The sequence below is a fragment of the Eublepharis macularius genome, chromosome 11 (assembly GCF_028583425.1).
Source record: "Eublepharis macularius isolate TG4126 chromosome 11, MPM_Emac_v1.0, whole genome shotgun sequence".
Taxonomy (NCBI): domain Eukaryota; kingdom Metazoa; phylum Chordata; class Lepidosauria; order Squamata; family Eublepharidae; genus Eublepharis; species Eublepharis macularius.
In genome coordinates, this window is record NC_072800.1 from 15,398,451 (window position 1) to 15,424,321 (window position 25,871).

At 45.7% G+C, this 25,871-nt stretch overlaps 1 protein-coding gene across 1 annotated transcript in view; it reads left to right on the plus strand.

Annotated features, from left to right (window-relative positions):
* The window catches only part of TNS3 (tensin 3), a 361,185-nt gene that overhangs the window by 140,682 nt on the left and 194,632 nt on the right, over positions 1-25,871 (plus strand). Inside the window, exon 4 of the mRNA XM_054991056.1 lies at positions 12,570-12,607. Coding sequence (XP_054847031.1) covers positions 12,570-12,607 — 38 coding nt within the window. The remainder of the gene's footprint in view (positions 1-12,569; positions 12,608-25,871) is intronic.

A 25,871-nucleotide genomic window follows, 5' to 3' on the forward strand; every position in this document is an offset into this window, starting at 1 on the left:
GGCCATGTGACAATTTTTAAGAGATGCTGGAACTCTGTTCCACCGTGTTCCAGCTGAAAAAAAGCCCTGGTCATACTACCGTATTAATGTGTTCCTATGCACTTTCTCTCTCTGATCATGCATAACTGTATTGCAGGTGTTACTGAGGACCTGAGCAGGGCCCTCATTCCTTATCTTAGAGAGATATGCAAGTCTCGGCTAGCCGTGACCTTGGTGTATCTAAACGCCAGCTTCCACCACGATCCCCAGATTCTGGGAAACTTTCATGTATACCTGAGCCTGCTGATGCGGGGAGGGTGGAATATAAATTGAATAAAATAAAATAAATAAATAAAATAAATGTGTAATAACTAAATAGATTCTCATAGAACTCTTGTAGGCTTGCGCGCCAAAACCTTAACTGTCAGTTGGAGCGTGGGAAAACCAACTATAACAGAGACTGCTTGATTTAACTTGTCACTTCTGTCAAACTCCGTGATGGAGGACAGACCTGAACTGTATGGAATCTAATAAAGCTCTATCTGCTGGAACCAACGTGTGTTCACTGTGGAGGGGCTGAGGGATCTACCTGCCAGGGACTGACAATAATAGACAGAGTACACAAATGCTGGCTTCTGCCATTGTACTGGAATGGACAGCTTCAGCTATTTCAAGAACTGCAGTCAAAACAGAGCAGAAGCTAATCTGCCTGTTTTGTGGGAAGGGGATGGTACCATTTGCACATCAAATACAGCCGCGTGATACATTCTAAGCCAGTGTTGCAGCCAGCCCCCAAATAGAATCCATAGGTGGAATTTGAGGGGAGGACCCCAAAAGATTACTTGCTTTGGATCCCTTCTCTTGCATTCATATCATGATCTGCCAAATTCTGCAAGCCCATGTTCAAGGATTGCCAGGCCCTGGTCCCACTTGGGTACTAATGTTTCTGAAACCAAAGATTCTTTGCCATAACAGTAGGCAGGGCTCATTTTGAAGGGGAATGTGCAGGAACGCAGTTCCGGCAGTTCCCCAAAGAGGTCACATGTCAGGTGGACCACTCTCACACTCAGCAGTGGCCTGATCCTGACCATTTGGGGCCCCTTTTCGGCCATATTCAGCCCCTTTTTGCCATTTTGGGCCCAATTTTGGCCCTGAATGGCCAGGATTGGGTCCAAAACAGCCAGGATAGATGATGTCAGGGGGTGTGGCATATGCAAACCAGTTATGCTAATGACACACTTCCGGTGATGGCAAGGGGTGTGGCATATGCTGATGAGTAATGCTAACGTGTTATGCTAATGAGTTCCTCCAGCTCTTTTTCTACGAAATGACCCCTAACAGTCGGAGTCTAGATTGGTTTACTACCAAATGTGAAGAACCTTGGACTGTCTCAGTTCTGTCTTTTCCTCTAGTGGTAACCATTCTTGTTGCAGTTGCAAAGGGCAGTAGGGGGAATCTAGTTACCTTCTTAGAATAAGGGTGAGAAAGCTCTCCTAAATGAGTGACTTCCTTGTATCTTCTGAGCCTAGAAGGGGGCTTGACAAATCCCAAGCACATGGGCCCCATGGCTCCTAGAGATTCGGTTGTGCCACCTGGTATTTTCATCAGTCATTTATTGTAAATGCCTCTTGGTAATACTCGAGTTCAAAGTTTATTCAGGTAATGGATAGAGGCTAGCTTTTTGCTGTGATGACAGCCAGGGTTACCCTATATTAATTTATGTGATACAACACTTATGTTGCAGAGGAGTTAGCCATGTTAGTCTGTGGTAGCAGACTTTTGTTATAGCTTAAAAAAATGGCAAGAAACTGTTTAGGATAAGGTTTTGTAGTAGCAGTACTTTAGAAAGGGTGGTCATTAAAATATAAAATCATGATTTCTGAAAAATAAGCCTGGCTCCTAAATGTATGGGTGGCTCGCAAAACTGAAGAAAATGTTTATGGCCTGTCCGAGAAAGCTTAGGTGCCCTGTAAGAACTGTGTGTGGTGGTGGTGTCTCCTTGTTAGACTAGGGCTGCCAGGCCCCCAATGGGGGCGGGGGATCCACCGCCTCCACCCTCCCATCCCCGCCCCTACTTACCTGGCCAGCGGGGGGGGGGGCACGCACCTTCCATGCGCACCCCCCTGCAGTGCTGCATGCCCCTGCTCACAGCAGCCGCCAGGATCAGGACTGTTTTGGCCTGGATCAGGGCCCCTGTGGAGCGCGGGAGCATTCTTGCACTCCGCAGGGGCCCACAACGGGCCTGATCCACGTCAAAACGGGCCTGATCCGCGCCAAAACGGGCGCAGATCGGGCCCATTTTGGCATGGATCGGACCTGTTGTGGGCCCCTGTGGAGCGCAGGAACGCTCCCGCGCTCCACAGGAGCCCAAAACAGGCCCAATCCATGCCAAAACGGGCGCGGATCGGGACCCTGCGGAGCTCAGGAATGCTCCCGCGCTCTGCAGGGGCCTAAAACAGGCCCAATCTGCACCAAAATGGGGCTGATCTGTGCCCGTTTGGGCATGGATCGGGCCCGTTTTGGGCTGCTGCGAAGTGCAGGAGCGTTCCTGCGCTCTGCAGCAGCCCCCAACGGTGCAATCCAGGGGCTGCGTGATGACGTCACGCTTGCAGGGGCAAGTGCGTGCGTGCGTGCGTGCACCGCACGAACCCCCCCCCCCCAGGAAAGAACCAGGCCCCAATCTCCCACTGGGAGATTGAGGGGGCCTGGCAACCCTATGTTAGATGTACAGAGTGCCAGAAAGGGCGGGGGGGCTTCCAAGCATGATAGCTTATAGAAGCTGTTGGAACAGGTAGACACGAAGGAAACTTCAGTAAAGATGCACTCTTATTATGTTTGCAATTTATAAACCAGCTTGGACTCTTAAACATTCTTGCTAATCAGGGATGCTATACCCTTGAGTCTTTTTGCAAGTGGTTTGCATCTTATAAGTCACTATAGTAGCTAACACTCTCTTTTATCTAATTTATTTTTAAAGTATTCCACCCACCCCAGTGGCATTTTGTGGTTGGCAAAATATATATGAGTCTGGCTCTACAGACCTTTCTCTACTAATGTTTGTATGCCTAGTTGATGTTTATGTCATGTTTTTTTTTCATTGTTTGTTGTTATAGTTATTTCAGAAACATTAAAAAAAAGTCTGGCTCTGTAAGTGATGCGTAACGTTGGCATGCCTTGCTGGGCTGCCTTCAGTGAGTTTGGGGGACATTAATATCGGGGGATATCAAATTTGGGAATGTCCAAAGTGGGAGATTTCATTGGAAGGCCCACGCAATAAAATTTAGAAACTTTGTAGTTGAGGGCTATGTTCTTCACCTATGTTCTGGCCATCATCTTCCTGCTGTTCTTTGACCCCCTCCTGGAAGAGCTAAATTTGATGATCGCTGAAGCAGATAAACATTTGGTAGCCAGCAGGCCAAACTTGGAGTGGGTGGGTTGTTTTTTCATCCCTGAAAGGACCCTGCATCCTTGTTTTTCTGCACAATCACCTATACGTGCACCAATAACTCAGTAAGGAACGTAGGATTAGTACTGCCAAATTATAGATAAATGCGAGTTGAAGCTGAAAAATGGTGAATTGCCTTTAGGCTCCTCAGTGAGTTCATGATAAGTTGCGATTTGAACCAATCATGTTCTTAACTTTCACTCTAGAGGATCTCTAACTGGCCTTGCTGCTGGACATTGCCTATCACAAGCTGGACTCTCCCGCGTAGCCCTCTTTCCTCATCTCTTGTCTGATTTCACTTTCTTCATCTTGTATTGTCAAGCAAACTAGATTTTAGACTACATGTATGATAACTTGGGTAGAAAATGGCACCTTTCTGTTTCGTGGATAAGGGCAGGGAAGAACTGAATGTTATGAAATTATGGCATTACTAGCAACAAAGCTCGTTGTGTGAAAAAATACAGTGGGCTCTAGAAAATGTTGTTGGTCATTTCTCCCCCATGAAACATAGCAATCAGTAGAGCTTAATCCGGGGAAACTGCTTTCAGGATTGTAGCTAGGCTTCTGTAGGGAGGGGAGAATAAGCTCCACATGATCCAACCGGGACCCCTCCCAGGCAAGCGTGGACAGGCGTTCAGCGCTGCTGGGGCTTCTGCCTTCTCCTCAGTGACCCTCAGGCGAGGTGTGGAGAGGAGTGCTTAGGCTGTCGATTCAGCAAGCCCCCTCCCACCAATGTGCCTGTGCAAAGATTAATTTGTATTCTGCTCTTTTCCCCCTCTGCACCCTCCTGCTCTGGCCTGGGGGCTGCCGTGAGGGGGCCTGGCGAATTGACGGACTGAGCATTTCTCCCAGTGGCAAGCGGGTGCTTTGCAGCGACCTGGAGACCAAAGTAGGAAGGTGCTGAGGGGAGGCTTAATTTGTGCTTAATTTGTTGATTCAGTGCACCCCCTCTCGGCGGCGAGCGGGTGCTTGACTATGGCCTTGAGGCCAGAGCGCACGTGCACAAGGATAAAAAGTGAGTCGTTGTCAATACGGCTTGCCTTTTATGTAGTAGGATACCTTGGGTGGGGGTTGTATGAGATTGTCTGTTCAGGGGGCAGCCACACTTTCTTTGTGGTGCTTTGCTTGGCCTTTTAACAAATATCTTCATTCATGCATGAAGATATATTGGCAAAATTGTGCTGGCTTTAACGAACAAATCCCTTCTTGATAGAGAGGGATCCTACTCTCCTTGTAGTTTAAGAATGATGTGGCAGAAGCCTACAATAGAATAGTCTCACAAAGCAAATGAGACGGGTATGAGTTTTAAAAAGTAAATTTGTGTGGTAAATGCCACCCAAGGAGGATTACGCAATAAGTCTTAAAAGATCAAACCCATCACATCTTTTAAAATCCAATGTTATCAAAATAAAGGATTCTTCTTTTATTCAGCGTAGCACTTTTCAAGAGCAATTAAAAAAAAACTCTGCAGAGGCGAAGATAGTTTAAAATGACAAGATTTTCTTGAGTAAAACTTTGCAGCGTGACTATTTTTCAGCCTCTTGACTTTATTGACAATCTTTTGTCATCCTCGTTCATCTTTCTTCGGCCTCTTCCCTTTCCCCTTCTCTGGCAAAACTCCTGTAAAATGTTTCAGACACTTGCCTGAATAGAGTCAAAGCACATTTGACTGAATACCTTCACAAGGTTTTTTAAAAAGGGGTTTTGTTGTTGTTGAGGTACAGCAACTTGCCTAAATATGGCTGTTCTTTTGCTTCCCTGCCGGCAGGCGAGAGATGGTTGTTCTTGGAACTCGTGCCAAAATTCTTAAAAAACAAATTTGGCAAAGTCTGGATGACGTGACAAGAGAGGGGATTTGTGGAATGCAGCCCCTCAGCTGTTGTGCTCGCAGCCGCTCTTCTGAGTGTGACATTGATTAAAACTGCTGGACTACTTCAAACAGACCTACCCCTGTTGGAGAGATATTAACTGTGATTTTCAGTGCTCTAATACGAGCAGACGAAGTCTAGTTTGGGCTCTAGTCTGGCAAAGAAGTGAATGGTACGTCGTCAGTAATTTGTCTTGAAGAATGCCAAAGCTTGGTAAAGAATACTTATTGACGTCTTTTGACTGTAAGTCCTGCATTCTTTTCTGGCAAATACGCTTTCTTCTGTAAATATCATTCTAAGCTGATGTGCTGTGACAAACACTGCTGTTGTCAAATGTATTTTGAACACCTCCGGGCTGTGTCAGATCGAAGGACCGAAGTGTCTGTTTTTGTAAGAGGGGCTGTTGGCGCTCCTGCAGCAGTCGTGCCTGGGATTAAACTGTGACAATAAAACTCAATGGATTGACGAGTGATGAGGGAGGATATCTGATACCTGAGGTATTTATTCTCTGAGTACACTGTAAATACCAGCAGAAGGTGTACCTAGACTTTCGGTCTATAGACTTTGGAGAAATGAAGTGTGGGAGAGGGAGAGGGGCTGAAAAATGGTCTGGATTGGTAAGAAGAAGAAGTGGTAGCTTTTAGCGAGGATTTGTGTAAAACCTGTGTGCTGGACCGATTAGATATGTCGATTCTGGAACCTACCACCAATGGAAGATGCAATTACAAGGCTGGACAAAGGAACAGAGCCGTAACTAAGGAATGCTCACATCATTAGAGTGATATGCTTGACAATGCATCGGTGTTGAAAATAAGCCTCTATGTATGTGTGCTATGTGTGGCTTCTTTGTTGAATTTTGCTCACTGGACCTCGCCACACTTAATTGGTAGCTGTGATTTAACTAGGGCCAGGTTGCCTGAAGAACGTCCGAAAGTTCACCACCTAGCTAGCTTTCAGCGATGCCTCTGGAGAGCTGTAAAAGACGCTCATGAAAAGGAGCCCTGGATTCTTAATCTGTTCATCTGCTGAAGGTCCCTGGCTCCAGGGAGGCCCACCTGGTGTCAACCCGGGCCAGGGCCTTTTCGGTCCTGGCCCCAGCCTGGTGGAACGCTCTGTCTAATGAGACCAGGGCCTGGCAGGATTTATTGTCTTTTCGCCGGGCCTGTAAGACAGAGCTGTTCCACCAGGCGTATGGTTGATGCTAGGCGGAGTCCCCCCGTCCAGTCATGCATGGTCTGTGCCCTCCCCACTAGCGACGTCCTCCATCCGTTGAGCTCCACTGTAAATGCTCTGGTGAAGGTGAAAGGGAGGTGCCTTGTGTATGCATATAGTGCATTTTATTATGCCGCTGAGTATACGTGTATGTATATATATGTATTTTAAATGTTAGGATGTTTATATATTTATAGTTTTAAACTGTGTAATTGTTAGATGTATTTTAAATGTATGTGAATTGTAATCCGCCCTGAGCCCGCTGGTGTGGGGAGGGCGGAATATAAATCTAATAAATTAAATTAAGATCTATTTTTGGCATTTGCACATGGGCAACCGACTTGATGCTGCCTTGGGTATTGTGGAAAGATAGGATATAAATATTTTAAATAAACAAATGGTAGACTCCTCTTGCTGCCCACTGGGACCACAGTTGTCAGGCCTCAGTCAGGCTGTGGTAGGTGGTTGGTGAATTTCTATTCCGTGTTTTTAGTGGAATAATCATATCCTGGAGAATTTTAGCTTTTGATAGTGGCCCAGGAACGCTTTTGATATGTGGTCCATTGAGATGTATGCACAGGGGTGAGGGGACGTTTGAAAGAGGCAGACATGCTGGGCAAGATGCATTGTGCAAAACAAAGAATTAAGTTGCTGTTTATTGGGCTGTGGTTTCATTAGCATTTGTAAGGCAGCAGTTTGCAAACAATGTGTTAGGGTTGGCTGGTGTGTCATGGGGTATTTGTGAGCATGGGGTGAGGAATTAAGTATTAAAAGTTGCTGAGGGGCCCAGTGTATCTAACTGTAGAGGAGGTTATCCTCTGCAGAATTCAGGCCTTGCACCTCTGCTAGGGTTGCCATCCCCCTGCCCAAGGTGGTGGATCCCCCGATAACACCCTTCCCACCCTGCTCCCACTTACCCACCTGGCGGGGGGATGCACTCTCTGGGGTGCCCCCTCCCCAGGGGGCATGGCATGCCCCTGGGTGGGGGGGCGTGCTCCTGTACCGCAAGAGCAGGTGATGGCAGTGGTGAAAGCAGGCTGCTTTCGATGCCGCTGCTGCTGCCAGCGTCACCTGCTTACACTGCCACTGCTTGCTCTCGCGGTGTGGGAGCTGCAGCACTGACGAAAGCAGCTTGCAGTGGCGAGAGCAAGGGGTGGTGGTGGTGGCGGCAGCAGCAAGAGTGGCTCGCTGTTGCCAGCTCCTCCCGCTGCTGCTGCTTGCTTTCGCTGCTGCTGCCCGTTACTTCCATGAGTGACGTCATCACGCACACAGAGGCACGTGCGCACAAAGCGCGTGCAAGAGAAGTTGAAAAAAGAAAAAGAAGTAGGGTGGGTGCGAGTATCCCAGTCCCCCACTGGGGGACCCGAGGGGCCTGGCAACCCTAACCTCTGCACTGGTTGGAAGATGATTGGCAATCCAGCCAGTGGGGTTTCTGATCAATAACGGAGGTTCCCCTCTGCATTGGTTACTGCTGTTGGCCTTTTTTCTTCCAGATAGTAGGCAAAGACTTGCATGGGAAAAAATGGATTAGATTCCTCTAACAGCAGATAATACTTTTGTGCAATCAAAAAACAAACTCCCAAACAATCTTTTTTTATATGAATGGTGCATTTTGTAGTGGTTAGTGTGTCGGACGACTCCTTTGACGAGCCACATTCAAATCATCTCTCCACCAGGAAGCTCACTGGATATTTTTTGAGCCAGCCACATACACAATTTCTTTCCCTCTATGTCTCCATACCCACACCTTGCATGTTTGTTGTGAGGATAAAATGAAGGAGAGAACCATGTGTACCAGTCAAAGGAAAGGTGGGATGAAAGTGGCAGAGAAGCTGCTCAAACTCAGAAGGAAATTGTGTCTCGGGGCCAAGCTAAACATGACAGCAGCCATGAGTCTAACCCATGGCCACTGAGTTCATTTCAGAGGAGAATTTGGCCATTTAGGAATAGCTGCGGTTGGGCCTTCAGCGCAGTGGCACCAGCTGTTCTTGTTTTCCTGCTGTGCCTTTTTTTCAAGCTCCGTAATCTCTAGTTTGGCTTAGAGATGGGCACGAACAGCAATACGAACTAAAAAACCCCCACAAACAGCCCTGTCTGCTGTTCGCGAACAAGCTGTTTGTGAAGCCCCATTCTAAATGAACAGGTGGTCATTGCAAGCCTTGTTCATTGCTGTTCATCAAGCCAGACAGTCTGGCACCTGCAATCAATTCCCTTGGCAACTCAGGCAGGGATTGTCTGAACTATGTCTGAACTCCTGCTGTTGCTCTGGAAACCCCAATCTAAGCCCAATTTAGCTTGATAGGCAGGTCTTCCTTCCAATTAAGGACTGGAGCTCCAAATTTGTTACAAGAGGAAAAGACCAGGGGGGAGGGGTGCTCCCAGCTCTGGCTTTCAGGGAGAGACAGCTGCTGTTAGAGAGACAGGGTGAGTGCATTGGAGCTTGAATTTTCTTTGTGTGTGGTGGGATAGGGATCTACCCCTTCAGGTTCCAGGGCTGCTGCCAGTTTCTGGGGCCAAGCTATTATTTCTTATTGGTACCTTTCCTGCTGCCTGCTCAGGTAGGGTTTCTGGGAGTGGTGCAGCAGGGATCTTGATGGCTGGAGGAGAGCCTGCTGGCCCCTACGAACAACAAACAATGAACATGTTTTTTTTTTTATATAATTTTTTATTTTCAATATCTAACATACAACTACTACATACATACATACCCTACAGAACAGTAACTACAAAAGACTACAATAACACAAGGGATAGGAAAGAGGAGAGAAAAAAGAGAGAGGGAGGGAGGGGTGGAAAAAAGGGGATGGTACCCTACAAACACTAAACACTAAACACTACATTTCTGTTTTCCCTTCATACTGCCATTATTCAAAAGTTAAAGCTTTATATTATATTGATGGAGTGGTTGACCTTACTAAATGCAAATTACAATTTAATTTCAAGTTAAATTTTTCTTCCCCTCCTGGGTCCCGGACGGAGTTCTCTCTGCGCAACTGCAGCCGCAGTGCTCGTTTCCTCCCCCTCCCCCTCAGACTTCTCCTTTTCGTCTTGCTTGGTGCACTGGAATTCTGGGTTCCTGTCCTCAAAATCCCTTAGTTGATCTTCTGATAATATCTTAAAGGCTTGATCTTTATGGGTGAACCAGATTCCTTCCGGAAATAACCATTTGTACTTTATTCCACGTTCTCTCAGAAGAGCTGCGAACTTTTTATACTTAAAACGTCTTTTCTGGACTAGAAATGGGACGTCTTTCAATATCTTAATTTTGTTGCCCAAGAAGTCCAAATCCGCATTGTATGAATTATATAGGATAGTGTCCCGGATCCTCTTAGATGAAAAATCGATGATGATCTCGCGCGGCAACTGACGCTTCATTGCATACTTTGAAGTAGCCCGACGGGCTTCCAAAATGGCGCTTTTAACTTCTTCTTTAGTTGCCCTCGCGGGTGTCGCCAATAGTTCCGAGACAAGACCCCGTAAGTCCTCGTTTTCCTCCTCTTTCACATTCTGGAGGCGCAAAATTGTCTGTGTTCGTTCCACTTGTAGCCCGATCAACTGATTCTCCACCAGTTTAAGCTCTTTATTCGTAGCCTTCACGAGTGACGCACTTTCCCGAGCAGACTTCTCTGCCCCCCCCGCTGCTTCCTTGATGGTTTTCACTTCGCTCTCCATTAAGCCCACCCTTTGATCTGTTTCATTCAGCTTGTCAACAAAGGGTTTTATAGCTTCACCAACCGCCCTCCGTACAATTTCCTCCAGCGATTCTCCCTTTAAGGCAGCCGAAACTGACTTGCCAAGGGCAGGACTTTGTTTTTTTGTTGCCATTTTGGGGGGGGGGGGGCGCCAACCAAATTTTGAGACTCAGCAAAGGGGAAGAGTGAGCCTTCTTAGCTTCAGATCTCACCTCTCCTTCACGTACGCTTGTAATAACAGAAGGAATTCGCTTACTTGTAGGCTCTCGCCTAGTTCTGCTCTTTGCCGTTTCTCATGGCCCGGCAGCACTCGAGGCGCTGCGCACGTCCGCCGGCCTCCGTAGGGACAAACGGGCAATTAACCCCCCGCATTGATTCCAGGGGGCTCTTCCCGCAGCGTCCCGGACCCAGCCTCCCTCACTGGGAGTTTTGGGGGCTAATCTTCGCAGATCAGCCGCCCGGACAGGGTGCCCGGCCGCTTCCTCTCGAGCCAGCGAAGAGGAGCGTCCGACATGGCGGAGAAAACGAAACCGAATCACAAACAATGAACATGTTCATGACAGGATCATGTTAGTCAGTGTTCATTGTGCGTGGATGGCAAGGAACAACGAACACTATGTTCGGGGTTTTTTCCTGTTTCGTGCCCATGTCCAGTTTGGCTCTCAGTTATGAGAAGTCTTTGAAGCAGTGATGCAATGGCAACAAATGCAAGTATCGTTATTTATATCTCTGTGGTTTTGATGAGCTAGCGGATATATTCTGGAAATATTTCTAAATTATGCATCATCCTGGAAACAAACGCCCCTTCTCCCCCACCCTTTCCCTCCCTCCTCTGGCGGTAGTTTCTAATGCCTACTTGTCCCAGTTCAAGCTTTAAATAATTTTTGCAGATAACATATTTTGAGTTGGATTGTGTACCATTTTCACTGAATGAAATGAAATTTCCTCTGAGTGGCAATATAAAAGGGAGGGGGGAGGTCTTCCATTTTAAGGACATTTCCCTAAAACGTTATTTTCCTTTGCTGAAATATCTTTTCTCAACTCTTAACTCCCATCTCCTGGTCATAAAATTCTCTGCAGGCTTTTTCCCCCCACAGAGAAATTCGAAAACTGTATCGTCAGCCCTTCCTTCCAGTCCAGGACATTCAGTATACTTAGCAGACATGCAACTTTTATTAGCTGCAATAGGTAAATCAAACCTCCATGTACAGTTGCTGTATATCCCTGAATAACAGCTTCTGGGAACAAACCACCGGAGATATTCATTGCCTTTAGGCCTCATACCTTGGTCTGATCTAACAAACCCATTCTTGTGGTGTTGTGTGAAGAAGCTCATACCACTTTCGTTCCACGTCATCCTCTAACCTTATTGTACTCCCAGAGATCGCTCCAGTCTTGGGGTGGGAATCTTAGGCTGTTGTCACACATCTTTGCAGTCGCGCAAAATCGCGCAAAACTCCTGGAAAGACAATGTCTTCCTGGCGCGATTTCCTGTCATGACTCCAGTTTGTGGCGTGACAGAAAATCGTGCCAGGGGAAGACGCCGTCATTCTGGGAGTTTTGCATGGCTGGTAAGACATCTGAAAACGGCCCATGACTGTGCTAATTCACAATTTTTACATACTCCTGGTACAACCTGCCAGTCATTCTAGTTTCACTTTTGTGAGTATATTTATAGGAAATAGGATATTCATTTTTTAAAAAAAACAACAACTTTAAACCAAGGGTTTTATCAATTGAGTCATCCTTTTCTTATCTGAAATGGAATTGCAGAGAGTTTGCTTTTTAACTGCTTACTTAATGTTCTGGGTGTTGTGAAAGCAATTTTAGTTTTGGACTGAGACATGGTCATACCACTCATGGTCACTTGAGAGTCAGGAAGAACTTGTGACTCATTTGGTTATTAGGAAGACTAAAAAGGCAGATAAGGTGGTGCTTTAAGCACTGAAGGCGAGTCAGTTGTCAGAGCTGCGAAGCTTTGATTTGTTCCTACCTGATGCCGGCATATGTTACGAATATCTTTCTTAGAATCAGTAGGTTTGCTAATTCTCTGGAAAAACGTTTCAGAGATTAACAATTATTAATTGTTAATAATAGAACCAGAGAAGGCGTGTAAGGCTGTATCAGCACAAAATGCTGATATGATTAAAAATAAAAAAGGAAATGGTAAGACTTGTTTGTATTATAAATATTGCAAATGTGACAGTGATGTAAATATTGCAAATGTGATTTATATATATTCAAGGTAAAAGAGGTTTTAGACTTGGATGCAGAAGGGAGATTTGTGTGCATGTCTGTGTGTGTGTGTGTGTGTGTGTGTGTGTGGAATTCCACATTTTCTTTCTTAAACACATTGTTTCTTTTCTGTTCTAGTTTGCAAATATGCTTGCCACAAGAAATGTGAGTCAAAGGTAAGTGTGTTCTCATTTTTCTAAAGCTTAAGAATGTTGAAAAGGATTTCAAGAATTGCTCCACTAAATATGAATAACCCCAAAGCAGATCTTTGTCTATACCAGGAGTAATTGTAGAGCAGAGAGCCAGTGGGGTGTAGAGAGTAGATTATTGGAACTGGACTGCTTAAAGCTCACTGGATCTATCACTCAGCCTAACTCAGAGGGTGTGAGATTTTTTTTTTAATTGTTGGAAAAGGGATTAATGTAGGGTTGCCAGCTCCAAGTTGGGAAATTCCTGGAGATCTAGGGAATGAAACCTGGAGAAACCTGGAGAAAGAGGGGTTTGGGGAGGGAAAGAACCTTGGCATGGCATAATTCCATAGAGTCCACCCCCCAAAATAGCCATTTTCTCCAGGTGAACTGATCTCTGTGGCCTGGAGACCAGTTGTAATTCTGGGAGATCTCCAGCTACTACCTGGAGGCTGGTAACCCTAGATTAATGTCCATCACCATCCCTGAAGGAAAGGCAGGATGGAAATGTAATGAAGGAAATAATTCATCACAAATCGTTAAGTTATTATACTGTATCTCCCGTCATCATTTTTCAAAAGTTCAAGCTGTGAATTAAGAATGATTAACATTGGGGTCCTGAATATGGCTGCTTCCACACATGTTGGATAATCCACTTTCAATACTCTTTAGTGAACATTTGGAACTCCTTTTCCATGTGTGGAACAAAAAATCCACTTCCAAAGGATTGCTAAAGTGCATTGAAAGTGCATTATTCAACGTGTGTGGAAATGGCCTATATTGATCCAAGTCTGCTGCTGGAGGCACTTAATTGTTGGTGGAAGAAGCCTTCCCTTATCAGAAGACGCTGTGTTAACAAGAGCCAGTTCCTTCTGCTGGAGGAAAGGGCTTCTGCTAGCAGAGTAGACCCATGGAATCCAACTCCACCCCCCCAACTTCCTCCTGTTTAATGCTAGCCGTAGTTTGCTGTGACACTTGACTTGGCAACTGTGGTTAGCCCTTGCCCTCTAAACCAGAAAGCACGGTTCGAAGAGGGTTTTCTCTGCTTAGTAAGGGAGGAAGAAAAATGGGAGGAGAGAGCTTGTGAGTTTGTGGCTTGCTCATGAAGCTTCAAACCATAATCTGAGTGCGCGCATGCTTCTTGTTCGCCACAAGAAATGTGGCCTTGTTTACATTCGATTGGATTTATACACCGCCCTTCAGGACAACTTAACGCCCACTCAAAGCAGTTTACAAAGTTTGTTATTATTATCCCCACAACAAACACCCTGTGAGGTGGGCGGGGCTGAGAGAGCTCTGAGAGAGCTGTGACTGACCCAAGGTCCCCCAGCTGGCTTCAAGGGGAGGAGTGGGGAATCAAACCCAGTTCTCCAGATTAGAGTCCCACCACTACACCAAACTGGCTCTCGCTTTTGAAAAGCCAGACAAAAAAAGGAGCTTTCATGTCCATAATTTTCTCTCTCTTTTTTCCCCCTGGTGGTTGGAACCCTGAGCAACTGTTGGGGTGTTCCGCGTTTCTGCCATGGGGAGCTCTTCTTAAAAATTCCACATGTAAAATAGGGGGAAGTGTTTGTAACTGTGCATGGCAGGTGCGTTTTCTGTGACATGCCGAGGCAGAGGTAACAGTGGCTGGTGGTTGATGGGGAAGCTGGGATCTTGGTGACGCTTTAATGTCTTTGGGTGTGATGGAGTGCCAAACTTCCAGGATGAATTGCTCTTAATGCCGTAAAGCAAATAAGCTCCTGTAAAATATGTAGACACTTATAAAGACACACAGGAAAACTGAATTGTTGTTAAAAAGAATGGTATGGGTAGGTAGATGTGTAATTAATTGTACCTAATTAAACTTCAGAAGAATGGGCTAAGTACTCACACATGTGCTTTCCTTAGTACATTACATTTATTAAAGCTTGTGGTGTAGTAGGAGGAGAATGCTGTCTTTTCTGAACTCTGGCGGACATGCATCTTTCATGGCCTTTTCCACATGGGTGATATCCGCAAGTTTGATACTGCTGGGTAGTAGATTTTTTCTTGCTTCCCCACAGCATTGTGGTGCATGAATGCACATCCTGGAGTTTCTCTGGCTTTTCTCCAATCACTCCCAAATCTGCATTGTAATATATACAATAAATATACCATAATTCCCATTATCGATATCAGGCATTCTGGGAGTCAGTCACAGCTCTCTCAGAGCTCTCTCAGCCCCGCCCACCTCAGAGGGCGATTAATGCACTTTGTAAACCACTCTGAGCTGGTGTGAAGTTCTCCTGAATGGCGGTACATAAATCGAATGTAGTTGTTGTTGTTTTGTTGTTGTTGTTACGTTGATGATTAGTATGTTGTCAAAGGCTTTCACGGCCAGAGAACGTTATTTGTAGATTTTCCTGTCTGTATTGCCGTGGTCTTGGCATTGTAGTTCCTGACGTTTTGCTAGCAGCTGTGACTGGCATCTTCAGAGGTGTGGCACCAAAAGACAGAGATCTCTCAGTGTCAATGTGTGGAGAAGATGTTAGCAGGTAATTTATATCTACTCAGGAAGGTGGGTTTGGGCTGAGTCATCCTGTAAGAGTTTCCCAGGGTGTGGAGTGCTAATGGGGGGAAGCTTCACTGTGTCCTTTTGCACATGGATTGGTGGATGATATGCTAATCTTATCTGCAGGGCTGTGGAGTGCTAATGGGGGGAAGTTTCACTGTATCCTTTTGCATATGGATTGGTGGTTGATATGCTAATCTTATCTGCAGGGCTATTGTAAGATGTAGAGTATTTTGTTAGTCTGGTGTTTTTCAGGACTGGAAACCATGTCCTGTTCAGGATTGCAGCAAAGCATAAATCCTGTGTGAGTGGGAAACTTCAGATTTTCCCAGTCCCACACACACAACAGTAGTTTCCCCTGCCCCTGTCCCTGCAGTGGTCATTTCCTCCTACCTGCCACAGAGGGATTTTTGGCTTTTTAATTCAGCAGTTGAATATCATTATATTGATAGGGCAGTACATGTAACAGGTGTGGAAAGCACCCCTGGTGAAAGCACCAAACGTAGCAGCGAGTGGTCTTTTGGTGCTGTTGCTTTAAATGGTGAGGCAATGTGGTAAGGCACTGAGTGAAACATTACCATGTTGCCACAGCTGAGTGGAATTCCAGGGAAACCAATTCGACAAGCTGGGACCCATGAGACCAATGAGGGGAGGGATTTCATTCTCCCCCCCCCCCGCCCAGCTGGTTCATCTTTCCACCTTGGGTCTGGTACTCCCTCCCTTGAAGTACCAGAGAGAAAGTCGAGGGAGAGGGAATCTTGTACACCCCTCCCCCACTATGATTTCTTGCCCCCTCTTCATTGCTGCACCTGCCCTCTTGCTGCCCCTTGCCACTCTGCTTGCCTACCCCCTCCCCTGCTGTTTTGCCCCATCCCCCCGTGCTGCTCAGCCTGCCCACCATGAGGAACAGCGGGGGGCAAGGAGTGGTTCCCACTCTCCTTTTCCTGCTCACATGCAGCGCTGCCTCTTCCCGTTCTCTTGGTGAGCCAATAGAGGCATATTTGCATTTGTGCAAACATAACTTGTCTGGGGTTTTTTGTGGTGGGGCTGGGGGTTTAATCTATTGGGGTCCCACCCTGATCTGCATAGCCCAGGTGAGCCTGATCTCATCAGATCTCGTCAGTTCTCAGAAGCTAAGCAGGGTCGGCCTTGGTTAGTAATTGGACGGGAGACCTCCAGTGAAGACCAGGGTTGTAGAAGCAGGGAATGGCAAACCACTTCTGATAGTCTTTTGCCATGAAAACTCCACTAGGGATCACCATAAGTCAGTGATGACTTGAGGACACTCTCCACTACCTATGAAGTTTGCTAAAAAATCTCCCTTCTGTCTGCATGGCCTCATCTTCATATCTAAGTATCTGCAGATGAGGCCAAAAATTAATAAGGGTTTCATTTTCTTTCAAATATTAGACAAAACCTCATTACAGGTGCTAATAAAAATGTTTTGGGTTCCGTATAGATGTTTAGTGAGAGTAACTAGCGCGGGGTAGTGGTTAGCGTGTTTGACTAGCATCAGGGTGACTCAAGTCCAAATCTTCTATCGGCCATAAAATTAGCGGGGTGACTTTGTGCCAGTCATTCTTTCTCAGCTAGCCTACCTAACAGAATTGTTGTGAGGACAGAATGGCAGAGGGGAGTGATGTACATTCACTGGGCTCTTTGGTGGAAGAGTGGCAGAAAATGTGCTAGACACTGTCATTCCGGGAGTTTTGTGTGATTTTGCGCAGCCGGTAAGACGTGTGAAAACAGTCCAAATCTGTTTACAAACTGTGCAGGTTTTTTTATGAGTAAAATCAAACTTGTTTGCACTGAGATTATAACATTTCTGTCGCATGCATGCCCTACGTGCTTGGACACACACACACACACAACTAAACAGGTTTCACTACAGTGAGAATTATACGAATGATGTCAAGTAACCACAAAAATAAGTAGCAACGTATAATTATAAGGACCCATATGGGGTTTCTGTTTACCCCTTTGTAGGGATCTCTGTGAAACAGCAGAACTTTGTTTCTCTCTCCCCACTCCTTCCCAGCATGCTGAGTTCTGTGCTTCGGGATTCTGAGGGAATAGGAATTTTGTGCAAACCTCTCCAGTTGGGATTCAGCCTGACTTCTACAGCTGGGAAAGTAATCCTCTGAGATTGGTTCCATGACTGAGTGGAGAAGTGAGCTGGATGCCAATATGGAAGACACCCACCGCCTGTTTCCTAACGGGATCTGGGGTGCTCACTACTAGGAGATTTTGGAGATGGAGCCTGGAAAGGGCAGAGTTTGGGGAAGGGACAGACCTCAGCAGGGTATAATGCCATAGTGGACACCCTCCAAAGCAGCCATTTTCTCCAGGGGAACGGATCTCCATGGCCTGGAGACCAGTTGTAATTCCAGGAGATCAACCCAGCCAGCATTTGGAGGCTGGTAGCCCTATTCCCTGTATGTAAACCTGTGGTGGGAGGAAACACACTGAATGAAGTCAAGACTACTAGCCATGATGGCTGAAAGGAACCTCCACTCTCAGAGACGCTAAACCTCTGCATACCAGTGCTAGGAGGCAACGGCAGAGGAGAGGCTTAGTGTGTTTTATTGGCTGTCCATGGCAGCTGGTGGTTGGCCGCTGTGTGAAACAGGATGCTAGACTAGGGATGCCAGACCCCTGGTGGGGGCGGGGAATCCCCCACCCCCGCTCCCCACACCCCGCCCCCACTTATCTAACCAGCAGGGGGGTGCGCACCTTCCCTGTGCGCTCCCCCGCAGTGCTGTGTGCTCCTTTGCACAGCAGCCGCCAGGATTGGGGCCCTTTTGGCCTGGATTGGGGCTGCTGCAAGTGTGGGAGCGCTCCTGTGCTCCGCAGCGCTTCAAAACGGGCCCAATCCGTGGCAAAATGGGCCCGTTCTCAGGCACTGCGGAGCACTCCTGCGTTCCACAGCGCCTCAAAACGGGCCTGTTTCGGCATGGATTGGGCCTGTTTTAAGCCCCTGCGGAGCCTGGGCGCGCTCTCAGGGGCCGTGCGATGACATCACTCCTGAAGTGACGTCATCACGCTTGTGGGGGTGCGCGCACGCGCTTTGCGTGCGCACACCTCCCTCTCCCCCAAGGTAAGTGCCACGCCCTTATCCCCCGCCGGGAGGTTGAGGGGGCTTGGCAACCCTATGCTAGACTCTTATCCAGCAGGGCTCTTCTTATATTCTTAAAAATAGGGCTTTGTTTTTGCCCTGTCAGGCTCTCTCTGCATATGCTCTCATACAAAAGGCCCAGGGCTTTCCCCCCTGGTGTTAGAAGTACTGGCACCTCTTTCTGCTGGTGGTCTTGGCCCCTAAGTTCGCAAACATCACGAATACAGCTCTCTCTCTCTCTCTTTCTTTCTTAAGGGGGGGAAAAAACATTGGAAAGGCCTGTGCCCTGAATGTATTCCTGTAAAGCAGAGGGCTGTTTAAATAATACATTCAAAGTTTTGAATAATACATTCAAACATGAAATTCCATTCACAGAACCGTACTTATGGGTGTAGTGAGATTGGGAGCAGGACTTTGCGTCTGGGTGCTTTCCCCCTGTTTCCTTTCCAACTCTTCCATGCTGTGTATAGAAATCTGACATTCATTTCCACACACACAATGAGGGGAGAAAGGGATGAGTGGAAAAGAAGTTGGCAGCCAATCTGTTGCCGCATAGAGAGGTTGGGTAGTAGAAGCAATATCCAAACAGTCCCACTACTGTGCTTGCATATGTCTTTTCCCCCCCTTTGAATGGCAAATGCTATTTTTCAAAGGAACTGTACTCTGTATTTGTCTAATGAAACAAATGTAGGAGGAAAGGCAGCCAGTGGTTATTCTCATTTATATATCACTGAAGATTTCAGAACTGCCAAGCTGCTATTTTCAACCTGGTCCCCAAAATCCAAAGAAAGGGGCATTAATGAAAATTAAGAACCTGCAAATTCAGACCAGATGGTCAGGAAGCAGTTTTTCATCCTGACGGCAACAAATATGTAGATTGGTATCTCAGACAGGGTTGTTGAGACAAAAAACAGTGCAAACTAATACAGTCCTGGGGGAAATGAAGCCCTGAGTGAATTCAATATCCTCTTAGAGCAAGTAGTATATCTACTGTTGCTGACTGCTTAACTGCATCTTAAAGATGGTTGTACTCAGACAAATTTTCTGTGGGAAACACGGACTAGAGAATGGTTCCTAAAATTTCCTTTTTACAACCTCCTTTTTATTTCCATCCATTAAAGGACCTGCATTAGTCTTTTTGTTAGAGGTTCCCATTGGAAGTGGCTACACAGTCTGACATATGTACATAATTAGTTCATTAAGCTGGAGCAATCTTGAATGCTGTAAAACTCGGCACTTTTTTAATATTTCAGGGTTTTTTGTTTTCCTTGAGCCTGATTTTGTTCCGGGCTGTTCATTTTCTTTGACTGAGGTTTTGGAATGCCCAGCTGAAGGCAAAAATTATTGTTTTAAAAAAATTATCTTACTCTAGCTACTTTTCTGGTTTACCTATTCTATCTTGTGTTAGGAGTAGAAATGGGCACGAACAAAAATACGAACCAAAATTAAGCACAACCAGGCCGGTTCATGGTTCGCAAACCACAGTTCATCAGATCCCATTTCTGATGAACCGCCACGAACTTTTAGGCTGGTTCGTTTTTTGGTTCATCACTGCAGACAGCCTGGTGCCAATCAATCAGTTTCCTAGGCAACAGGGGATGGACTTCCTGCAGACTTCCTGCTGACCCGGAAGTGACCTTCTGCTGACCCGGAAGTGACCTTCTGCTGACCCGGAAGTGGTAATTTTTTTACCTGGATGTGGTACTTTCACGAACCAAACGAATCGGTTTGTGGACCAGGGGCAGGTTCGTGAAAGTTCGTGGTTCGTGGTTTGTGAAATTTGACGAACCACGAACCACATGGTTTGGGTTTTTCCTGGTTCATGCCCATCTCTAGTTAGGAGTGTATGGATGTGGTCCATATTCTGCTTAAATTCCGGAGGCAGTTTACTGTGGAAAACTGAACTGGAATTTCTTTTCTTCCCTTTTTTGGTAGGGGAGGGGAAGTTGAAAAAATACTCAGCTATCCAAGGTAGAGTCCTTGCATTTTGCTTTAGCTGGTACCAGAGATACTCTGCAACTAGATTCCCACCCCCCTAAGAACTTTGCTGTTATTAGTTTACCAGATCTTTTCATTCCGATGCCAATGAATCATGATGCAGTTTTATTCTGGATTGGCAAAACAGCAAGAGAGAAATTCTTGGTCGTTTCATCTGTCTGAGTGGGTGGATAGACAGCATGATTGATTAAATACGGGACATTTCCTGTCCTTGTGGCTCAGGGCTGAACTAGACTACTTAATTTTAATCACATGTCTGTCCCATCATCTATAAAACAAGAACAGATAAGAGTGTGTATGGAGGGGGGCTAAGACCTGAAAAGAAGTGTGTGGATGAGGGGAGCTGATCCTTCCTAGTCCTTGCTGCTCCAAACTTTTTTTTATGTATGGGACACTTTTCTCCTTTTCCAGTTTGGTCTGCTATTGGAGTTATGCTGGAGAAAACCTCGGAAGAATAGAAGGCTGAGTCAACCTTGAACCGGTTACTTGAACCTGGCTTCCGCCAGGATCAAACTCAGGTCGTGAGCAGAGCATGGGCTGCAGTACTGCAGCTTACCACTCTGCACCACAGGGCAGTTTCAGGTAGTTCAGTAGAATTTCAGATTTGAGTCCAGTAGCACCTCAAAGATCAACAAGATAGATAAGCTTTTGGGATGCCTGTGTCTGATGAAGGGAGCGTGACTCTTGAAAGCTTATACACCGAAAATCACGGTGGTCTCTAAGGTGCTACTGGACTCAAATCTTGCTCTTCTGCTGCAGACCAACACATCTGAAATTATCTTCATGGAAGATCCACAGAGGAGGCTGAGAGTGAGTGACTGAGTTGAGGGCCATCCAATATGTCTTCAAGTAAAGTGCCTGCCTACTGTTATATAAACACCATGTGAATTTGCATTATTTACATACCCTTCCACCTTTTTGTATGTTTCCAGAGTGATTCTTTGTAGCAAAAAAATGGTTTCCCTCCATTTTTGCAATCCAATTTTCTTCAATGGGTTGAATTCCGATGTGCACCAAAGACGACTGCCTAGGTACATTTAGCCTAAACATTTAAATATCATTTTATAGAAGCATCTTTGAACATTTTGGAATGTACAGAGAGAGGCGTAAACATCTTAAATAATTTTTATACCTAAATTTTATACCCTAAATAATTTTTATATCTAACCAACACACATTTTTTCTGCATTCGCTGAGGTAAATGAATGAAGGGACGAAGGGAGGTAAAAAGAGGAGTGTGTAGCTTGACTAAGTGGGGCATAATTGGTTAAGTTGCTTGTTAAATGGTTTAGAATCCATAGGTCTTATACACTGATCATGAATGTATTACTCGGAAACAAAGTTCCCTTGCTTTAACTGGACCTTGGGCAGACTCAATGTTTACTGCGTCAATACAACCTCCAAAGATGACATTCATATGAAGGATTTGTTCTAGATCAAAATATCACAGAGAGAACTTCCATGTCCAGTATTCCCCCCGTCCCCTGTTTTCTTTGTGAGCTGTTTTGAGTACTCTGGGGGGAGATAAGTAGATAGAAATACCTAAATGTACAAATAAATTTAGGATTCTAAATGTGAAGCACTCACTTCTGTGGCTGAATCCCAGTCTTCAGGTTTTGAAACACTTTTTAAAATACAACTTAGAATAATTTGACCGCTATGCCAAAATGATATTTCATTTTGATATAACAGTGAAGGTTTCCGTAAGCACTGCTGCATTATTTATTATTCCATTCAGTTCCAAGGATACCATTCCCTGTGAATTTTTAGAGGCCAGGGAAATGATTCTCAATAACGTGTAAAGGAACTCTCTTGGATTTATTCAGGATTAAATTGCAACTCCCCCCCCCCTCTCTCTCTGCATTTAAGGGCAGTTTTTGTGGGACCTTTCAAAAACACCTCATATATTAGCTAGAATAGTGTAACCAACACCAGTCAAAACAGACACCTACTATTTAACAAAGAGAAGACGTTCATTGTGCATTTTGAGTTCATTGCTCCCCTTTATAACAGAAGCCTCTTTGCGAGTTGGACGGAGGTATAGGTGTTTGGAAGCATAATTCAATTCCATGTGGACCGAAGCACCAAGGGGCAGGACGTGACTTTCTTCCCCTTCTTCCTAAAGGGCTTTCCTGCTCATTTCAAGGTCTCCCGTGTACAACTGCAGATTTCTTACATCTGAATATCCTAGGGCATAAGTTTGTTTTAATTGTGGGCAGGCTGGCTACAGCTTGCCTCCTGCCTTTTCTCTCTGTCTGGCTCTCTTCAAGACACAGTCTAGACACCCTCAGCAGAGTGCAGATTAAATCAAAGCTCAGGGATATGGTATTAATGACCTGAAATCCTCCTACTGGCTTGCTTCCTACATGGTTGCAAGTCAGTATAGCAGAACCAATGCCAGACCAAACAAATTTATTACCTCAGAATCCTTTGGTTTATTTTCCTTTCCTTACAGATAGCGGAGATTTATAATGTGTCTCCAGTGGCTCCTCCTTTTAAGAAACTAGCCAAATCTCATTAATTTTAAAAAGTAAAAAAAAAAAGAGTATCCTCTCAAATGTTACATTTTTTGTTCTTGTCCTCGGGCACCATTTCTGAAGCCTGCTTTTGGGGAAATTTTATGTGCTTTCCTTCTTCTCTTCCGGCCACCCTTGGTGGCTTCATTGCTGGTCTGGAGAGCTGTGACCAAGCATTATAAAATTGCCTCTGAAGCTCAGTGAGGGAATTCCAGTTACAAATGGCCTTTTGAAGAAAGTAGAAGTGAAACAACCAGGAGGAATATTTGTTTGGTGTTTAAACTCTCTCCCTTAACCTGAAATAATATCTTTTAAAAGTCACAAGAAAGGAAATTGAGGGTGGGACTTGCCCAAGATGTGCACGTTATGAGCTGAGAATATTCTATATGGGAAGTCCTCCCGTTTCTGTTCTGTGCAGTCCGTATGGGAAGTTTACCAACATAGAATCCTCAGAATAATTGCTGGTTACTGTTTAGGCCTGGGAAGGGTTGACCCATTCGAGAGGAAATTGTCCATCCCCAGTTTAGAAGTATTTGCTCTTGGAAACTGATCTTTACACTTAGGGTTGCTAGTCTCCAGGTGGTGGCTGGAGATCTCCCAGAATTACAACTGATCTCCAGGTGATAGAGATCAGTTCCCCTGGAGGGGAAAATGGCTGCTTTGCAGGGTAGACTCTATGGTATTATACCATTCTGAGGCCCCTCACCAAACCCTACCCTCTCCAGGCTCCACCCCCCAAATCTCCAGGAATTTCCCGACGTGGACTTGGCATCCCTATTCACACTAAAATTATGAGAAACATTAAAGTGTGAAAACTGACAAAAACACACCTTGTTCCCTCAGTCAGGGTGCACTGTCCAATTCAATATGATCTTTCCAAGAGCTGCTATCTTAAACAGAGAGGTAGCTAATTTTCCCAATGTCCAGCATTTTTGACTATATGAGGACACAAATTTTCCGAAAATTGGGCTTTTATCTCTTTCAGAATGTAGGGAGCAATGCCCACTGTGAGATGCAGAACATGAAGTTGGTACCCGGGGAGACCTTTGGAATTAGTCTGTGGGCCAAGCTACACATGACGAATGACACTTGAACAGCAAGTGTATTTCTCCCTGTTCACTTGCCCTCCACTCAATCCACTTGCCGTTCAAGTGTCATTCGTCACTTGTAGCTTGGCCCTGTGTTCCCTCAGGAGAGCTTCAGAGACTGGACTGGATCCTGCAGACAATTTCTGCTAACAGAAGGGGATTTTCACCAATCCCCTCCTGCTATGGACCTCCAATTCCCCCTCATGCTGTGTGTGGGAGTCCCCTGTCCCCCAGCAGCACCATTTTAGGAGTCATTGGGGGCTGACACAGGAAGAAGGAGTTGAGGAAATCCCACTTCGCTGACAGAAATTGCTTCTCTCCGCACAGTTTTACTTAATGGTCCAAGCCTGTGCCTGAGGCGACTCCTTCTACTGGTGTTCCCAACATCTTTACTGTTTCCCACTCCAGCATCTGGGTGTGGAACACATATAAGCATCATTAAATGGATAAAAACCAAAGCATCTCTGATTGGTGGAAAGACACCGGCAAAATAAAAGGACTGTGCAAGGTGCCAGATCCTGGCAGTTGGCATCCTGCTTCTCCACCTCCATTCTGTTAACAGGAACCCAGTAGAATATTTGCTGGCACCTAGCACAGGATTGATATATGCCGGTTATTTGGTGTAGTGGTTAAGAGCGACAGGACTCTTATCTAGAGAACTGGGTTTGGTGTAGAGCACTCTGCTGGTCCAAATCCCACTACTGCCATGAGCTCATTGGTGGCCTTGGGTAAGGCACTCCTCTCAGCCCCAGCTCCCCAGCTGTATTGTGAGGAGAATAACACTAATTTGTTCACTGCTCTGGGTGAGGCATTAATCTGCCTAGAACAGCAGTATATAAGCACAGATGTTGTTGTTGTTGTTATTCTCCACTCCTCCACTTGAATGCAGTTCGTCTTCATGGTCACACTGCCTTCTCACAGGGGTTCTGCTCATGCGCCCAGGCCTGCTGCGGAAGAATCTTCTAGAGCGCCATAGAACGAATGTGGTGCTCGTCTAACCTGTCACATGCCAGTTTTTCCCCGTCCTTTTCAGTTACTCTCTTGCCTTGAAAACCCCACCAGGGGTCGCCATATGACAGCTATAACTCGACAGCACTTTCCACCACTATCTCCAGCTAAAGTATTAGGTAAGGAGTGATGGTAAAAATCTGTGCCTGAGATACGGGAGAACTATTGCTAGTCAGAGTAGGTAGCACTGGGCCAGATCAAAGCTATGGTCTGAATGTGTATAAGGCGTCTTCTGATGTTCATAGTGGGTAGCTTCAGTTCCCTAGCCGGTTTGGTATAGTGGTTAAGAGTGGCAGGACTCTAATCTGGAGAGCCAGGTTTGATTCCCCACTCTTCCACTTGAAGCCAGCTGGATGACCTTGGGTCTGTCACAGCTCTCTCAGAGCTCTCTCAGCCCCACACACCTCACAGGGTGATTGTTGTGGGGATAATAACACACATTGTAAACCGCTCTGAGTGGGTGTTAAGTTACCCTGAAGGGCAGTATATAAATCAGATTTTGTTGTTGTTATAGTACTTTGCATTTTGAGGATTCTGTATAGATTTTCGTGAATTTGTTTACTCTACATGGTACTCTGCTTAATGCGTGTATATGTTTTTTTAAAAAATAGCCCAATCTGTAAGGGAAAGGGCAATTGAATGACTGTTGGTTTTAGCACAGTGTCTACTTCTGTGTTTGCCAGAAGATTTGGTGAATCCCCAAATCTAATAGTCGAAAGTCCAGCGGATTACAAAACCTATATTTGTGCTTCTGTCAGCCAGCAAGCGGCCTTTGGATTTTGCTTGGTTGCCCCCAGGAGCAGAGAACTGATGTAATATCAACCATCACTTATCTGCAAAATATTTTGCTCTAAGTTGGATTTAATGTCAGTGTAATGAACTGTTCCGTGAACGAGCCTTCTGACTGGATCTGAAACAGAGGGGGTGTAGTGTGACTTAAGAATACGAAATGGCTTTTAGTGCACACAGTGCCTGCATTGTTTAAAACTATAGA